Source organism: Chelonoidis abingdonii, chromosome 4 (genome assembly GCF_003597395.2).
Source record: "Chelonoidis abingdonii isolate Lonesome George chromosome 4, CheloAbing_2.0, whole genome shotgun sequence".
Classification (NCBI taxonomy): domain Eukaryota; kingdom Metazoa; phylum Chordata; order Testudines; family Testudinidae; genus Chelonoidis; species Chelonoidis abingdonii.
Genome location: NC_133772.1, coordinates 58,267,669 through 58,287,901, shown reverse-complemented (window position 1 = coordinate 58,287,901; position 20,233 = coordinate 58,267,669). Strand labels below are relative to the sequence as shown.

General features: G+C 36.3%; 1 protein-coding gene across 1 annotated transcript in view; it reads right to left on the bottom strand.

The window, feature by feature from the left end:
- The window catches only part of CSTF3 (cleavage stimulation factor subunit 3), a 77,104-nt gene that overhangs the window by 52,401 nt on the left and 4,470 nt on the right, over positions 1-20,233 (bottom strand). Inside the window, exons 2-3 of the mRNA XM_032791669.2 lie at positions 8,265-8,366; positions 8,040-8,135 (exon numbers count right to left, since the gene is read on the bottom strand). Of these exons, the coding sequence (XP_032647560.1) occupies positions 8,040-8,135; positions 8,265-8,366 (198 nt within the window). The remainder of the gene's footprint in view (positions 1-8,039; positions 8,136-8,264; positions 8,367-20,233) is intronic.

The following is a 20,233-nucleotide window of genomic DNA, read 5'->3' as shown; positions in this document are numbered from 1 at the left end:
TGAGCTCAATGAGATTACTTATCTGCATAAAGGTAAGCACACATTTATGTAGTGGCAGGATTACATTCTTATACACATCCTCCAACTATTTTTAGGAACCACTAATGAGCCACTCTCATTTTTCAGAACTGTTGATTTTCTACAGTAACAAGAGAAAATGTGACAACTTTATGAGTTTAAAATACTGTACTTCGAGAAGAGATATGAGTAAAGTTGTCCAAAACATAAGTGAGAGTAACCAAGCAACAGAGGAACTACAAAACCAGTTAACAACATGAAGCCTTTCACTTAAACCTAACAAATTAACCCTTCACACTAAAGTAATGTATCTTAAATTACTTTCCATATATATCTATATATTACAACAGATGAACTGGTGCCAAAGTCTCAGACTGTCTTTTACTATGTATTTTGTTCAATTAAGGGTTTAAGTGAGAACCTTATTTAACAGCATTTTGTAACTGAAGTTACTCCCCACCCCAATGAATGGAATTCTCTTTAAGTGAAGCAAAATGTGTTCCTGTAATAAACTAGATTTCCACATTAAAATTTCCCTGTTTTTCATCTCATGAACTAATAGGAGATATGAGGGAACTGATGAGAGCCTCAATTGCCCCGAATCAGGAAGCTAATTGTGAGAACAAATATTGCTTATTTAAGCTACTTGGAATCTACGTCAAATGGGAAACAAAAAAATGCAGCTGTTCAACAAGTCACGACACTGAACACTTAAGAAGATGTGTACTTTATTCAGAGGATCAGTTTTGGATTATTCATTATAAAACTGTCAGCCTAATGCAGATGGCTTGCACATGCTCCAGTATAAAAGTCTGTTGACAACACACTTGACCAAACAAATTTCTGATGGCACAAGCAGCCGTACTGCACTCAAAGTGTGTTCATACTTACAAAAGTTAGCTAGTTTGATCAGAGACAAAACAAAAGTACTATAAGGCTCCAATCCAATTACCATAATGTAAATATTTATGAATAGATTGAGATCACTGTATTTTGCAAGAAATTTATAAAAATAATCAGCTCTTATATAAACACAAACTATGCTGATACATATAAAGATGTTTGCTTGCCTTTTGTATATGAACATGCATGCACACATGTTCACTGCACACATCCATTGCTGCTACTTCTCATGTAAGAGTTGCCTATATATATATATATATATATATATATATATAAAGAAGTCTGACAAACATTACATTTTTATCTCATAATAGTATAATAAAATTATCATCAACTACCTGATACTTCACTGCAAACTTTTTACAAGCTGGCTGTCACTGGACATGGGACATCATGTGGCACAAAAATTGGCAAAGCCTACTGTAGCTAGGGAAAAGATTCTAATTCCAATTTTAAACAAACATGTATTCATATCCTACAATGAATGCCACAACTGAATACAGTAAATTCACATGACTGGTCATAAGTTATTGGCACAGAGAAGCCACTGTGTTCCCTTCAACACATAACTCACAGTCTGCAAAAGGATCTGAGATATAAGAAAACATTCACTATTCTAGTATGCAGTGGGGCTATTACCTACATACTTTTAGCACAACAGGTGCACAAAGAAATAGTAATGATATACAGTAAGTTTTTGAAGTAGTCCAAGCAGTATGACTAGATATTTGACCAGCTGATAACTGGAGTGAGGTACAAAAATGAGGGCAAAGATAAGGTAAGAAGAAATTGGCTATAGTGGCCCCTTTGGTCCAGGTTCAAGTGACCCACCCATAAACACTGCAGGCCAGAGAAAGCTTTACACTATACTGAAAGTCTGTTGCCAATGGGAGCAGAAAGAGGCTTAACTTATATCTAACTATAGGAAAGAAAAGTCAGAAGTAGTATTAGCACATTGATGTACCAAAAAATAAAAATAAAAATAAAAGATAGTATAACGGCTAAAGTTTTCACTGTCTACACAAATTCTGTAAGTGGGTCTTAGAAGGTTTTGAAAATTGTACCCGGTTAGGAAAGCTAAATGCTTGTGTTTTTCCTATTAAAATCAGAATAAAAAGATGAAGCTAATGGAGGCCAAATGTTTCTACTGTAGTACGTTTGGTGCTCTCTAACTGATCTAGAATGTAGAGATCTTTATGAACAACGTTGAGCTAGCCAACCCTCATGAAGTGAACGTTTCCACTGCCACACCAAGTAGAAAGAATACTGTTAAGGCAGAATAGCAAACAACCCATTTCTTCATGCGAAAATGACAACATACTACAAAAGAAATCCACAGTGATTCTCTGATCATATCTTGTCCTTTCACCATTAATATTAGAAATATTGTCTATCCCCTTTTTCATGATTAAAATTAATGAACAGTAATGTATTAATTGATATATATGGAAGGCAGATAAATATACAGTCTTCCACTTCAATATTGTACATCTATTTTAAGTCAAACATTATCAGTTGTGGTTGTGTGGAAAAGTATTTCTGACACTACACAACTAAAAACATGTTCTGTTCACTTTGCACACCCTTATATTTACATATTGGGCAGAAGGGACAGGAGACGGACAAATTGCATTGATTCTAGTACAAGTCTACAATAATCACACAGACATAGAACAACATTTATTAACAAGAAAGGAACAAGTCCATAAGAATAAGAAAAGTTCATAAGTAGTACAGTTGTAAAGATTAAAAGTTTGGACAGAAGTTTCCAATGTTTAGGATGTGCAGAAACTCTGTACAACATACTTTCTCAGCAACAAAAGTTGACCAAGAAAAATGCTTATGTAACTGGAGTAGCAACTTTTATATGGGTATATTTTTCAATTACTATAAGAAAGTTTACATAAATTTAGCAAACAGTAGTTATTTCTAATTCAGTTAAGGTGTTGCCAATAAAGGAATACCAGCAGTGGAGAAGTCTACTTTGACTTTAGGTCACATCAGCTTCATCCTGACAGAAATGAGTTCAATTTTCCAAACAGAACACTAATTTTGAAAGTATGTATTCACAATTTCCTTCTCCAGGCCCAAATCAAAGTATTAGAAGAAAGAAAATACTGTCAAACAGAAAAAACATTTTAAACAAAACCAATCATTTTTCTAAATGATTTTATTAAAGTTACATTTTTTAATGTACAAATATATTGAAATGATACATTCTGGCTAGTGTTCACACCAATTTGAATTACATGAGTTAAAGATACTCATGTATATGTTTATGTTGAAATGCAAAAGCCATCAATCCTAGCCTTTGGTTATATAGTTCAAGCCCTCTTCCTTCTCCCATTGTCCCATAAAAAGAATTCTTGTATGACATCTCTCGCTATTAAACTACATTTAAAATAAACTATGTTCATATTAAAATTACAAATATTTCTATTCTATTTATAAAGCTTTTTTTCCTTAAGTGCAAGCAATTACACACAATTCAAAACTTGAGAAATTTATAACAGTGAAAATACATATGAACAGCTCAAATACCTTACAGGCACATGGACTAGCTTTGCATTTATTAGTTTCTGGGTTTTTTTACGTGTTTGTCAGAACTGTATTGTGGTTGTGATTTTTAAATACCTTGTTATAGCAAACTTTTTGAACTCTCCCAACAGCAGAAAGAATGTACCAGGAGATACTGAAATAAGCCCATGAAAGAATGAAGTTAGCATGGTATAAGCTTGCCCAGAGCATCCAAGGTCTATAGCATGGGATCGTAAAAGTTTTCAAAGATACCATTTCAAATATCAAGATTGGAATAAGAGTAATACTACTGCTCAAGAATATTGTAAGTATAGATTATTTGTCACAAATTGATTAAAAGGATTTTCTGCGGATTCATTTTTCCAGAGGAAACTAGGAATGCAGGGAAATTCCTGAAATTAACAAGTTAACTACAAGTTTCATACAAGTGTCCAGGCTGAACTGTTCAAACATTTATGATACTGCCAACCATGTAAATTCTTCAAGTGCATCAAAAAGATTAAACTAATTCTAAAAATAAATATCTAAAAATAAGTGGGTCATCTAGCAGTCTCAATCAAAATCAGATCATGGATATACATTATGCATCTGCTTTCATGGGCCCACATGGTGTACTTCATCAGAATATACATATTTTGTACTTCCATAGCACCTCGTTGTTCTATATACAAGCCTCACAACAACCCTGTGAGGTAGGTAAGTACTATCCCCATCTTACTGGCAGGAAAGAGTTTAAATAAACTTACCCAAGATGGCACACCAAGTCAGCTGGGCAGAAATGGAATCCAGATCACTGAACTATTAATTTAGCAAGTACAGCATATGTGGATGTTTGAGACTTGTAACGTGTTCCATTAAAACTGTAAACAGAGGCATTTTTGTGGATTTATGCAAGCAGCTTGCTGGGAGTGGCCTTTTTGCTGAAAAAAGGCATTAAGGGAATAACCAACTATTTTAATGTTAAGCAATGGGAAAAAGATAAAATTACACAACACTACAGAGACTATTACTGTGCCACATAATTTTCAAAAAAGATGCAGTATATATTAGCTAGTGACTTGTTTCTCAACTTGCTACAAAACAGGTTGTAGAGGATAGCCTACATAAAACCACTAAACAAAACCGTATGGTCACAGATTGTAAGTGGTTCAACACTGCAGCATGATAAAGTGTTTTTGCAGATGGAATTATTTCTTCTATTGCTAATAACTGCCCCTCCCCCACTGTTTCTTGAAGTCATTGTAGAAATAGGAACCAAGGTGGAAAGCAGGCTGTTTTCACTGCTACAGGTTTATATTTTTGTGTAGTAGTTTTGTCTCCCATCAGTGAAGGGAGTCAGAGAGGGAGTGTACTCAACTCAGATTAAGTCCAAATCTACATTCAGATTCATTCACACACTACATAGTCAGTAGTTTTCATAAAAAACCTTGAGTGTACCCACAGCATCATTCAGCATACCAAGAAATGGCATTGTAAAGTATCCAATTTACTGCAGCACATACTTATTTTCAAATTTGCTGGCAATAAATGTTATCACAGGTAAGTGATGAAAACTGCTTTATATAATATGCTACTATAGTCCACCACGGAACACACTCGAACAGCAAAAAGACAAGACAGCGCTGCAAAAATATGTAATTCTGAAGTTAATAAAGGTAAATATTTTAGTAGGGTTTATAGCTTTCTCCAAAAATTATGAGAGAAAAATGAAGTATGTGAGAAAAGGATTTGTCTATATCACAGGCTAAAATATCGATGCTGAAGACTAATCTGAATAGCTTTCTACTCAAAGGTATAAAAAGTGACTCAAAAAAGGTCAATTCCTGAAATCCGCTAAAGGGAGATTTAAAAATTCTTAATATTTAAGACACCTGAATTTTCATAAAGAAAACAGCTGAATGCAGCTATTCCACATTAATGCTAACAGATTCCAGAGGGTATTATCTTCACCCTAACTTATTTCCCTATGCAATACACAACACTTAAATATTTGGTTCCTAAGTTTCTTCCTATGTCATTCTGTCAAACTCTTACGAGAAAGACTTTCACTACCACTAAAGGTCAGAAAGCAAGAGAAACAATGATTTGTTACCCTCTTTGCTTCTCTGTGATGTATAAAAGATAACTATGAAAACTGTTTTTCTTAGAGAGGAAAAAAATCTGTTTTCACATTAGAAATTGAGGTCTGGTCTTCCAAAAAAAGTGTAGACTATGGATGACGAACAACTATAAGTGTAGGATTTAAAATACCACAGGAATGAAGCTCATTAAGAACTCCTCTTGATGAAGTTTCAACATGCCCACCCACTCCTGTTCAGTGCTGTGAAATTCCCTATTCACATTTCTGGACCATCCAAGAAAAGCCTCGACCAAGATAAGAAGACTAAATTTGATATTTCTGATATGTCTAAAGTAATAAACAAGCAGAAAAGGTTTTCTTTGCACAATATAAAGCAACAATAAAAGAATCCACAAACCAATTCGTCTAGTCCCTATCTCGGGTCACCTTTAAAATGAGTTTGTATCAGTATTAATTTAGGTTCAACTACATTGTTATAAACATGTATAATTCTGCAGTTACTTTGAGGCTCTGTTCAAAGCATATATGATGCATTTTAAAGCAACATTTAGGCAGTATTGCCAAGTAATCCAATTTGTGTGTTCATTCTTGTCAGTGAAGTCAGAAGGGAAAAAAAGCAGCAGCAAATTAACTTCTTACACTGTTACTACAGAGAAAGTTACTAGAAAGGAATAAGTTCAAATTTAAGATCAAAATTTTGGTTTAAAAAATTAACTTTGATTTAAGAGAAATGAAGCTTAAAATGTAACATGCTCAAGACACCTCTGTCAAAATACTGAACCACATTTGTTTTTCTTCATCTTTTTAAAAGATTTAATTCTATCCTCCATTTATCCCTACAGGTCAAGAGTAATTAAACCCACTATATTCATGCCTACTGTTAACTCAATGCAGACTCATTCCCTCCCAAGTTATTATGTTACTGAAATATCACCTGAGGGGTAGCTGTATCCTAAACTGTTTATGCTTCAATAGTATTTGTGCTTATATATACTACTAACTTATTCATTAGTTAAAAGGTATGGTATTAAATAAATGACAAAGAAGAGTACTTCTGTCAGGCCTTCTTCAAAAGATCCAATACAGAAGTGGCTTGAGAATTCTTGCTTAAATACAAGAATGGCAGGTCAGCTCTCATTCACCTCTTAAGTTAGGGGCATCCCCAGTGAATGATAACAGTTCTAAATAAGCACTAATGATCCCAGAGAGAGTTTTGATGATGAAGTCCACAGGCTAGGGTCTCAATTCTGCAACTCAGATCTGTATGGTTGCCGGAGGCAGAGGATAGACTTAGTTGCAAGATCTAACCTTAAGATTGGATAGGAGAGACCCACACATGAATGTATTAGAGTACACACACCCACACGTCCTATCAGCTGATACCGCACTAACTTCTACATACGATGGGAAACGAAACAGTGCCAATTATAGGATATGTAAGCAGAGTGAATATTTGAATTTATGTTGCATATTTTACACTTAAGTATAAACAGTAATTCTAGTACAGTATGCAAGATTTTCAGTTACAACGGACTCCCCCGTTCTTTGCATTACCTTTAAGATTTATCTAGTGTCAGAACTAATTTGGACACAACTTATATGATATAGTAAGGATTAAGCAACTGGTTTGACACTCAGATTCCTACTCACCAGCCTGCAGATATTTATTTATTTAGAGGTTAAACTAGGTCATTTATCATCTGAGAAACAGAAATCCCCTGCATTTGAGGAGTTTAACTAATAAAAGACTTGTCTATATTTATCAAAATTTATAGCCTAAGAATGCCAGTGAAAAGCATGTGTACCAGGATAACCTATCAATTACATACAGAAAGTTAAAAAAAATATAATCACAATACCCATACAAATAATTTCATGGCATGGCATGAAATAAAGACTGTTTAGATTGGTCTTTGGGCATAGCCAACTGGAACAAAAAACAGCTACTATTTATACATATAAAAATAGTTATGTAAGTTAGTTGGACTTTTGATGGTTTAGTCAATATTTATGCGTAAACTATGCATTTTCAAGACACTTCACATTAGAAATAATCTTCTTCCCACACCCTCCCTGGAAAAGACTTTCAGAGACACTCAAAATATCCTAGGAAGCAAAAATATTAAAGATTCAAACATTCGTATAAAGTAAATCAAATTAGTTTGTACATATGAGCAAAAAATGAGCTCTAAATAAATGACACAGGAGGCAATAAATTGACACGACAAGTAAATAAAAGGCTAAAGCACTCCAATACCATTGAAACTGTTTTAATGTTGTTGCAATTCCATAATGCAACAATCATCAGCTCATAAAAAGACCCAAATACTTGAGAATTCATTTTAATTACTCTTTTGCACCTATTTTACAAAATAAAGGCAAGATATGTTTAAAATCCTCCTTTACCTGGATTTGTTTATGTGCCTAACTTCAGTTTTGTTTATCACAGAATGTAAACAAATTCCTATTGTTATATAAGAAAGAATGTTAAAATATTAACCTCTGCTTCAATGTACAGTTTCCAGAATCTGCCAGAACTGGGGAACTGGGCAACAAGGCGTTCATAGGTCTTCCGTGCTTTGTCTATAGGCTGATTCTAAAAAATTGAAAACCAACAAACAGCATTTACAATATTATGATTTATGTAAATGTTTATATTGACTTCCAGAACCAAATAGTGTGAGTGGACCCATAGATAAGGAAATGTAATCCTATGTCACTAAACCTGTGCCTCTCGAATGAGAATGCTCCAAGCGTCAAGGTCATATGGATTCTCTTCTAATTTCTTTTCAGCCTTCTTCACTTTTTCTGGAACATATTCAGCAGCCTAGAAAAAAAAAAACAAGCAGAAGCGTAAGTGCCTATAAGCAGAGTCAGAGGAGTTCAATACTATCTATAGTATAAGTTTAATGTCTTTTGAAAATAAAGCATTTCACATCTTGGAATTTCTGATCTTAGCTGTTACACACAAACAACTGAAGTAAAATGATTTTAAAGTAAAGCAAGTTTTCTACAGAAACATTAAAATGTATTTCCCAACACAAAACATTCAAAATGTGGTAGCTCATTGCCCAAACTAGAAGAAATAAGTTAAACAAATAATATGATAGTGTAAGGCTATGTCTACACTGCGCACCTAACAACAACACAGCTGTGCTGCCGCAGCCATGCCATTGTAAGGTGTGCTGTGTAGCCACTCTATCACTAAGAGGTACCACCTCCAAATAGAAGCGGTAGCTTTGCCGCTGGGAGCACAGCTCCACTTTTTGTTGTTAAAACTTTTGTCCTTCAGAGGGGTGTTTTTTCACACTCCTGAGTGACAAAAGTGGCAATGTAGACATAGCCTAAGTCCATAAGAAACATCTTACATGTAAGCTAGCTAACAAGCGTTCTGTATTTGTAATCCTATTTAACTGATTTATCATGGTTCTTAAAATGCAAAAGAACATGAATTTGAAGATTTATAATTTTTACAATACAACTTAAGTACCAAAAAATAGTTAATTAAGTTAACTTTGCAAAAAATACATGGTCATATTGCACATCCTGCAATTTTCCCTCTTTGCAAGTTCAGTAACAAACTTTCAAATTGTCATACCTATTTTAAGTCAAAGCCAGTAAACAAACCAACTTCTGTGAGGACAATTGTTATGTTAAACTACAAATTCAGCTGATTTTGAGACTGCTTTGTTCAAACAAGTGTGTTCAGAAGTTATTTCTTTTAACAGTAGATAAGGTTCTCACAAGCACCACTCTTCAGTAACTCAAATTAGATGAAGTGATTTGCTCACATTTTCCAAAAACAGTTCAATTTCAGCCAGAAACAAAATATGGAAACTTTCAGCCTAAGCAGTGGATGTTTCAGTAAGTTATGTCTGTGAAAAAAAAGGGGTTATGATAAACTGTTTTTCAATCATAACTATTATTAAAACTTGGTATTCTGTTGTGTTATTTCTTTTTGAAATTTAAGTCTAACTACATGTTTTACAGACTCAAGTACACCATACTAGGGACACTAGCGCTAGAAAAACTTTAAAGAACAAATGGGGATTTCCATTCTGAAGTTTGGCATTAGATGGTTAAAAAAAAAAAAAAAACACAACAGACCTGCACAACCTAGGATTACAGTGAAAGGAAGACAGGCAGCAGACATAACACTTGGTTACGGAAGAACAGCAGTTATCAGTACTTCATACCATCATTCACACTTACTAAAGCAAAGGATGACAAAACAGCTAAGAAGCACAATACTGACAATACATTGAACATTAAATGTTGTTTGAGTGTAAGCCAGCCAATAGCCATTGTCACAGAGCTTGTCTACATCACGAGAAATGTTTTCTATGGGAGTGTGATTTCTAAAGCACACTACACTCTACCACTCTGATTGGTCTGCGTAGACCTCGCTGGTGTGCACCAAAGATTTTTTAGTGCATTTTAACCTTAGAATCATTTCAAACAGCACACCAGCAGGGTCTGCATGAACCAATTAATATGCACAACATGTTAGTGACAAAGAGTCCTGAGGCACCTTATAGACCAGGGATCGGCAATCTTTCAGAAGCGGTGTGCCCAATCTTCATTTATTCACTCTAATTTAAGGTTTTGCGTGCCGGTAATACATTTTAACATTTTTAGAAGGTCTCTTTCTATAAGTCTAAAATATATAACTAAACTACTGTTGTATGTAAGGTAAATAAGATTTTTAAAATGATTAAGAAGCTTCATTTAAAATTAAATTAAAATGCAGAGCCCCCTAGACCGGTGGCCAGGACCCAGGCAGTCTGAGTGCCACTGAAAATCAGCTCGTGTGCCACCTTCGGCACCTGTGCCATAGGTTGCCTACGCCTGTTATAGACTAACAAAAGTATTGGAGCATAAACTTTCGTGGGTGAATACCCACTTCGTGAGAGTCATGCACAAGCTTATGCTCCAATGTTTCCATAAGTCCATAAGGTGCCGCAGGACTCTGTTGCTTTTTACAGATTCAGACTAACACAGCTACCCCCTGATACTTGACAACATGTTAGTGTGCTTTAGAAATCATACCCCCTTAAGAGTGCATTACCCCACTGAAGTCTTATTATTCCAAGAATATAAATCCAGTGAAATAATGGACTCCCTTAGAAGACCACATTCTCAGGCCTGGAAAGGAACAAGAACTACTGTTAGGATAATTTGCATGAGATCTTAAAAACCTCAATGCAATACAAAATCCACCAAAAATGTGTTTTAATTAGAAATCCAAAAACAAAACAATTTATATATGCAACAAGGCTGAGTTAATGCCAGTGCAGAAATCTTAGCTTTTTCATTTTCATTATTTTTTCTTTTTTTTTTTTTTACTGTGCATTTCACACATATACTAAGGTTCCCAGGACCACCTGATCGCTTCAAAAAGATGAATTTTAAAATGTTTCTATTCATTCAGTGCTACCAAGTTTCAAAATGCCACTTTCATACTAACAATATATAATGTCTGAAATTCTTTAACTATATGAGCAAAATTTGATTTTCATTAAACTCTATGACATACTTATGGAGTACCAAAAACAAACAAAGAAAATGTCAGGGAAGACATACTGACACAGGGAAGGGGGAGGGGGGGAGGGGGAAGAGAAGAATGGACAGTAGAGAAGAGAGAAGTCCGTGGTAGGTAGCACTACCAGCTTTACATACATATCTTGAATGTGAGTCTTCCCCAACATTAAGCCCTCCCTCCCGCAAATTCACAGCAATTCATTCTGTGACACCATGAGAGCCCAAAACAGAATGCAAACGTACCTAAAACAGTTAATGTCATGAAACAATACCCATTTTAGTAGATAGTTTTTACAAATTATTTGACTATAGGTGACGGAAAACAGCAGGTGTTTTATAAATCTAATTTGTCACATCCCTACCCTTTCAAAGTTTTGACTTACAGTGCTGCGTATTTATTGGGAATCGCAAAGTTTCTTATGAAAGGTCACTACATACTTAGCTTACTTTTTGCTTTAAAATTAAAAGTTCAGTTTTACAGCACTTCCAAATGGACTCCTTTTGGGAAAATATATACAAAGTTTGTTTATTTGGAATTTACAATGAAGTCACAAACTTCAAAGCTTAATTCACAGACACCTGTTTTTTGCCTTCGTGACGTTATGAAACAACATGATGGGAATACAATTTTGCTCCTGGCAACTATTGTTTGTTTAGATGACACTACTGTTAAATTAAAACAAGTAAAACTTGTTAGTCTGACTATGCTATACAAGCACAAAAACAAGTGCTATTTTATGAGGATTTAGTCTCTTTAAACCTGTCTGTAGAGAAATAGGGCGCTTTTTAGGTTAGAGGATGGGCTGTATCACTAACAATGACCCAATAGACTTATGTAACTCAAACAGCATGGTGCAGGATCACTGTGAAATTTGGGGGCAAGAAGAAAAATGACACGCTTCATTGTTCGCCTGATATTTTAACCCTATAAAAAAATTATGTCAATTTCACCTCTCAAAATGGCAAACATTCACTCAGATGAGTAATTGCTACACTAGCTCCCTATTTAGCTATAAAAGGCAACAAAGGAGGCAAATTGGTCTCTACTAACTGCAAATATGTAAGATCCTGCCCATTTTACAATTTTTAAATTAAGTTATATTTTAAAGGTAAAAATTATTCTATTCCCTATTCAGAACTGAAACTAATTCTCAGCTTTGTAACATTTCTAAATATATTTTTACTGAAGGAGTACTCTTAAATTGAAAGCTATTTCCTATCTGATACTGTGGCAGAGTGGAAACTGGAAGCACCAGTGGTGCAAAAAAAAATGAATCCTTCCCTCAAGCAGAGAAGATTTCCCCATTACCAGTGCATGGATTCTGCCAGAGCTCAGTTTGATGCTGTTTGATCTAAAAATTGGAAGAAAGACACCACTACCTACCCTGACAGGTAAGCTGAGCAAGCAGTTCCTGGGAAAGGCATTCTTGGGTAAGAGCCGCCCATTTCAATGAGTAAGGTTAGAGGCAAATTAAAGCCCATACACTAATCCTGCAAAACTGAAGTCCATTAATTGATTTGTTCCTCTTTATGATACCAGTTTCGGTGCAAGAAAAGAGGTCCAAATGGTCACAGATCTATTGTATTTTTATATCATTAGGTAAAGGTGATCAAAGAAGCTTCAATTTAAAGATCACTAGATGCCTGAAAAATATTTTTAGTTTAACTTCACGTGTTTGGCAGCATTTGTGTACAGTCATTTTCTCCTGTATAGTCAATGAAGCCCCTATGTCACAATCAGTTACACATATTTAACTTTACACACAAGTAATTCCACATAAGCAATGGCATTACTGCAGTGTGAAAAGTTAACCATGAACATAACTGCTTGCAGTAAGAACTTAAATTAATCAGTTTCTCCTTTTATTTGTGTGAAGGTGAATTTAAAAAAAAAAAAAAAAAGGAAAATCCTGCAAAGTCAAACACACTGATAGAAACAGTTGTACCTAAAACTAATTTTAAGTTTTCAGATGACTCAATTTGAAGTTCATGAGGATGATCTAACGTTAATTCAAAACTGAGTTCACCCCAAAACAGGGGTCAAATGCTCCTCTGACTCTGGTTCATGTGGGGCAAAACAAGACATATTTCAGGGCTAAACTTTACTTTGGCAAGAAATTTCAAGGAAAAATTCATTCATATTCACTTCTCCATTGCCATCAAGAGCACACTCAACGGTTTGACTCAATTTCCTGATCCAATGACACAGCAAACTTCAAAGTGCCTAACAAAATCAAAACTCAAACAATTCATTCAACATTTGAGCTCAATTTGCATTTACTCAAAGCTGTCTGGCAGGCAGTTAAAAACCTCCTCCTGTTCATGTGGTTTAAATATTGTTAAAGGGTTTCACATGGACAAGACATCAGTTTAAACAGTCAGTCACAACAGCTGATTTGAGCTTTTTTAAAAACCACTTAAGTAACTACTGTGAATAAGGTTAGGTCTGGCTTTAAGACTAAGCTTGATAAGTTTATGGAAGGGATGGTATGATGGGATAGCTTAATTTTGGCAACTAATTGATCTTTGATTATTAGCAGGTAAATATGCCCAATGGTCTGTGATGTGATCAGAGATGAGGTGGGATCTGAGTTACTAGAGAATTCTTTCCTGGGTGCTGGCTGGTGAGTCTTGCCCACATGCTCAGGGTTTAACTAATTGCCATATTTGGAGTCAGGAAGGAATTTTCCTCCAGGGAAGATTGGCAGAGACCCTGGAGGTTTTTTGCCTTCCTCTGCAGCGTGGGGCATGGGTCACTTGCTAGAGGATTCTCTGCACCTTGAGGTTTTCAAATCATGATTTGAGGACTTCAGTAACTCAGACCTAGGTTAGGGGTTTGTTACAGGACTGGGTAGGTGAGATTCTGTGGCCTGCGTTGTGCAGGAGGTCAGACTAGATGATCATAATGGCCCCTTCTGACCTTAAAGTCCATGCAGTCTACACTCAAAAGTTGTCAGCCCAGCTACGTCGCTCAGGGATGTGAAAAAATCCACACACGAGCAATGCAGTTAAGCTGACCATCTACTCCAACCTCCAACTGTACAAGTATGTTTGGAGTCCACTTTTTTTGAAAGCTTGAAGAAACTTAATTGTAAAGAAGCAAATGAGGCTTACACCTCACCCTGCCACACCCCGCTTTTGAGGCTACTCCACAGATCTCAGCTTTTGGACCACCTTTTCTCCTTAGTATGCCAAGGGCTTATTAATAAATGCAACCAAACCAGGGAATTGATTACAAACAGTTACATGGGGACTGGAAATAACTGTCTGCATAACCAGGCCAAAAACTTCAATAATCCACAGTTTTAGTCATACTGTAACCAAGATCCCCACTTTATATATAAAGTGTTAACACGCCCTTTGTGCCATCCTAAATATTTTCCCCTTTGGTGTTTGCCTTCCAAATACCTCTACACTTCTACCTGCTCTGCCTTCTGATCACTTTTAAACACTGCAAAGTTAAATTTCACTTCCCATGCTATATCACTCAAGACTAGACAGCTTTCTGTAATTTAACTGCTACCACACATTTTTAAAATTGCACTTATGCAAAATAAGATTTTATTTAACACCGCATATAGAATCTGGAAATGGAAGAGACAATATAAAGAAGTAGATTAATCCCTGCTGTAGTACATTTACTAGGGCTCTGTCCACTGACTTTTGTATCCAAAATAAATCAGCTAATGTATAACCCTGACTGTATATTTGAAAGGGATCTAATTCTTTAACAAAAAATGGCAGAAAAACCTTTCTGCAGTTCAGTGGAGCTGAAAGGTCACAGTCATGATTTCTTAAGCTTTTATACGGTTCTCAATGCCACTGTACCTGAGCATCTCACATTCATTCTCAAAATGGGGAAGTAACCATGAAGCCAACAAATTACTTGGCCAGGCTCACATAGTTAGTTTGTGGCTGAGCTAGGAACAGAATCCAGATCCTCAAGTCAATCAGTGTCTTAACACTAAGGCGATTTTTCCTCTTTGGGCTCCAATGGGCTAGGCCGTACAAATACACAGGAAGAAAGTCTCTCCCCAAAAAGTTCACAAAAACAATTAAAAGTGTGAAACGAAAGGATGAAGGGGGTAGTTGTAGGAGTGTAACAGTAGTAAGAATCACACAGTAGGAATCAGTTATGTAGGCTAACTACTATACAACTTGGTAATGTTTAAATTTAAAAAAAAAACCTTCCATAATATCAGATATACCCAACTGCCCATGAATTTAGCCATCATTAGTAAGCCAATTGCTCATAGGTGTCACAGGGGGGAGGGATAGCTCAGTGGTTTGAGTATTGGCCTGCTAAACCCAGGATTGCAAGTTCAATCCTTGAGGGGGCCATCTAGGGATCTGAGGCAAAAAAACAGTACTTGGTCCTGCTAGTGGAGGCAGGGGGCTGGACTCAATGAGCTTTCAAGGTCCCTTCCAGTTCTAGGAGATAACTCCATTAATTTATTTATCTTTATTTATATATTTAGCAGAAAAGGGTCTCAAGGAGGCAAATGAATGACGTGAAAGCAGAACAGGGTAGATAAAAATCATTTATTTAAGTTAAATAGGTTTATTTTTAAAAAAAGATAGATGTATTTGAAATTGACAACAAAAATGAGGAAGTTAACAGAAATTAAAAGGTACAGTGCCAAAAAGTGAAATTATCTGCAAGATGCATGGAAACTTTTTAAAGAAACCATAACAGTGGCTCAACGTAAATGTTGATTCCAAATTAAAAAACATAGTAAGAAACAAAAAAAAGTGCCACCGTGGCTAAACAAAGTAAAAGCAACATTGAGACTCAAAAAGGCATTCTTTAAAAAGTTGAAATTAAATCCTAAAGAGGAAAACAGAAAGGAGCAGAAACTCTGGTAAGTGAAGCGTCAAAATAATTAGGAAGGCCAAAAAAGAATTTGAAGAACAAACTAGCCAAAGACTCAAAGTAATAGCTAAAAAAAATGTTAAGTACATCAGAAGCAGGAAGCCTGCTAAACAACCAGTGGGGCCATTGGATGATCGAGGTGCTAAAGGAGCACTCAAGAATGATAAGGCCATCGAAGAGAAACTAAATGAATTATCTGCATCCGTCTTCATGGCTGAGGATCTGAGAGAGATTCCCAAACCTGAACCATTGTTTTTAGGTGACAAATCTAAGGAACTGTCCCAGATTGAGGTGTTGTTAGAGGAGATTTTGGAACACACTGATAAACTAAAACAGTAATAAAAGTCATCAGGACCAGATGGTATTCACCCAAGAGTTCTGAAGGAACTCAGATGTGAAACTGCAGAACTACTAACTCTAGTTTGTAACCTATCATTTCAATCAGCTTCTGTACCAAAAGACTGGAGAATAGCTAATGACACACCAATTTTAAAAAGGGGCTCTACAAGTGATTCCGACAATTACAGGCCGGTAAGCCTGACTTAAGTACAGTACATACACATTTACACACAGACGTCGGGAGTCAAGATGTCATGACTGTGTGTTAACAGACCACGGATTAAGAAGGCCATGCTGAAAAAAGTGTCCATGATTCACTTAGGAAAAAAAATGCTTATTTTCTGCTCTTTCATACTCGCATTTTTTCTCCTTTTTTATGAAGTCTGTCATTCATTGCAGATTAATGATTTCAATATTTTCCACATTTTTGCTCCTCCATAAAACTTACAACACTTTCTACAGCACTAGGGGCTTCTGCGAGTGAAATTCTGACCTTTTCAACGACATCCTCATCATTGTCATCATAGTCATTTAAGCCTGCGTTATTAGAATTCTCACCATCACTTTGCCCGTCTGACGTAGCCTCGCAGCCTGTTAATATTTCTTCCTCAGACAGAAATTCTGAAGTCGGGCAGTCTTCATTCATCTCAAGCCCCCTGGTAATGATTTCCAGCAACGTATCCAAACTAAAATCTTTTATCATTTGAAAGAGAAGCCTTTATCCTCGTCTCCGTGCTTGTTTGTAGGATGTCTTTTTCCAAAAATCCTTCAAAGTCTGGCTCTGAATTAGTGCCATTTCTGAGTTTTCTGAGTCTGAGCCATCTTTGACAGAACAGGCATCACCGAGAGTCTTCATCCAGCAGTTTTCAATGGACTTTTGTTTTACTCCATCCCAAGCTTTTTCTAAACTAAATAAATAATTTCCTTCATATTTAACTGTTTCAGGAATTCGGAAATTCCTGAAGACGTCCATGACACGATCGCTGGAACTAGCTCCTGCCGATAACTGTTTTTAAAATTCTGAATAATGCCCTGGTCTAAAAGGTTGAATTTTTGATGTTGTGCTGAATGGTAGGTACAGCACTCGAATTTTTCCATCGCTCAATACCAGTGATTCAGCTGGAGGATGGGCTGGACAATTGTCAAGTAGCAAAAGTGCTTTGGCTTTGAGTTTCTTTGATTGCAGATGCTTACGAACAGCTGGAACAAAGCTGTTGTGGAACCTGTTGTCAAAAATGTGTCTCGTCATCCAAGCATTTTTGCTGTTAAAGTATATTACTGGCAGTTTGGTTCTACTGAGGTAATTAAAGCAAGCGGCCAACAAGGAGTAAGCGTATGCCTGCCTGTCTTATTACTACAAACAAGAGTCACACAATCTTTTCTCTTTTTAAATCCAGCTGTTTTCTGTGTCTTGTAATTAAAAGTTATCAGATAGCAGTTTCATCATAATTACAAAAAGTTGTTCTTCGTGGTAGTCTTCATTATGTAAATTAGATTTTAACTCAGAGGGAAAAGCATTCGCGGCCGATTTATCCATCAGCTTTCTCCAGAAATTGATACCTGCGCTATGCCATGACCCTTTTTAAAACAACTTATAAAACCCTAGCTGGCTTGGAATGATTCATCCCCCGTTTAATTTCTAAATTTCATTGCTTGGGCTTGAAGAATTGGCCCACTTAGCAGCATTCCTTTCAGCCTTTCCTGAGCAAACCACGTGCGCATGGCTTTGTCTACTGTGTGTTTTGCTGAATAGCGCACACATTTTCACTTAAACCCCACAGCAGAATCGATATTTTGTACAAAGACATTCAGTTTAGATTCGTTTTTTAACCATCTTCGTAAAGCAGATTTGGCACTTCCAATGTCTTTTGAAAATTTGGCCTGGGTTTCTCCACTATTTACTCGACCTATTGCAGCTAGCTTTTCTTCTACAGTGTAGGAACGCTGATGCTTGCCCTCTGCCATTATATTAGGCCTACAGTTAAAATTTTCTAAAGTAGTATACCTATTACTATATAACTACAGTACTACTGTATATATTATATATCTCTAGCATGACAATGACTAAGTGTGCGTGATACATCTTTATCAATATCAGTAAAGACGTACAAGACATTTCTGCTCTGCACTTCCTGTCGATTTCTGTCAGTGAGTTAGTGAGCAAATCTGTAGCACTACATAGCAAGTTCCTGTACTGCATGTTAACGAGTCTCGCATGTTAAATAGGTAGCACTGAGAGGCATGGTGCTACCGTGTGTTAAGCAGATTCGTGTGTAAACAGGTCGCATGTAAAAAGGGTCTGTACTGGACCAGGCAAACTGGTTGAAACTATAATAAAGAACAAAATTGTCAGACACATAGAAGAATATAATTTGTTGGGGGAAAGTCAACACGTTTTTTGTAAAGGGAAATCATGCCTCACCAATCTACTAGAATTCGTGGGGACGGCAGGGGGGATAAGCAAGCATGCAGAGAAGGGGGATGCAGTGGACATAATGTATTTAGATTTTCAGAAACCCTTTGACAAGGTCCCTCACCAAAGGCTCTAAAGCAAAGTAAGCTGTCATTGGATAAGAGGGAAGGTCCTCTCATGGACTGATAACTGGTTAAAGATAGGAAACAACAGGTAGGAATAAATGGTCAGTTTTCAGAATGGAGAGAGGTAAATAGTGGTGTCCCCCAGGAGTCTGTACTGGGACCAGTCCTATTCAATATATTCATAACTGGAAAAAGAGGTAAAACAGTGAAGTGGCAAAATTTGCAGATGATACAAAACTTCTCAAAATAGTTAAGTCCCAAGCAGACTGCGAAGAACTATTAAAAGATCTCATAAAACTGGACGACTGGGCAACAAAATGGCAGATGAAATTCAATGCTGATAATCGCAAAATGATACACATTGAAAACCATAATCTCAACTATACATGTAAAATGATGGTGTCTAAATTAGCTATTACCATTCAAAAGGTTTTGGAGTCATTGTGGATAGTTTTCTGAAAACATCTACTCATGTGCAGCAGTAGTCAAAAAAGCAAACAGAATGTTGTGAATCATTAAGAAAGGGATAGATAATAAGAAAATATATATTGTCTATATAAATCCATTGTATGCCCATATCTTGAATACTGCATACAGATGTGGTCAACGCATCTCAAAAAAGATATATTGGAATTGTAAAATTATTAGGAGTATAGAACACCTTCCATATGAGGAGAGATTAATAAGACTGGGACTTTTCATCTTTGGAAAGAGGCAACTAAGGAGGGATCTGATAGAGGTCTATAAAATCATGACTGGTGTGGAGAGAGTAAATGAGGAAGTATTTACTCCTTTTCATAACACACAAACTAGGAGTCACTAAATGAAATGGATAGGCAGCACGTTTAAAACAAACTAAAGGAAGTATTTTTTCCATACAACAAAGTCAACCTGTGGAACTCCTTGCCAGAGGATATTGTGAACGCCAACACTATAACAGCGTTAAAAAAAAAAAAACTAGATAAGTTTATGGAGGCTAGGTCCATCAATGGCTATTAGCCGGGATGGGCAGGGATAATGTCTCTAGCCTCTGTTTGCCAGAACCTGCGAATGGGTGACAAGGGATGGATCATTTGTTGATTACCTCTTCTGTTCATTCCCTTTTGGGCACCTGGCATTGGCCACTGTCAGAAGACAGGATACTGAGCTCGAAGGTCCTTTGGTCTGACTCAGTATGGCTGTTCTTATGTTCTATCCAAAGGCCTAAATTTACAATAACCTACTAAAATCATTTAAATTCAATAAATATTCAACCCATACATATTTGCCGCCATCTTGAAGTGGCATCCTGGAGGGAGGCAACCTGGCACCTAGATAGCCCCGTAATCAGAGAGTTGTCGCATCTCCTTTGTTGCGCTCAGTGGTGACTGGGTGCAGCAGAGGATATTGAGTCTACTAAGTTT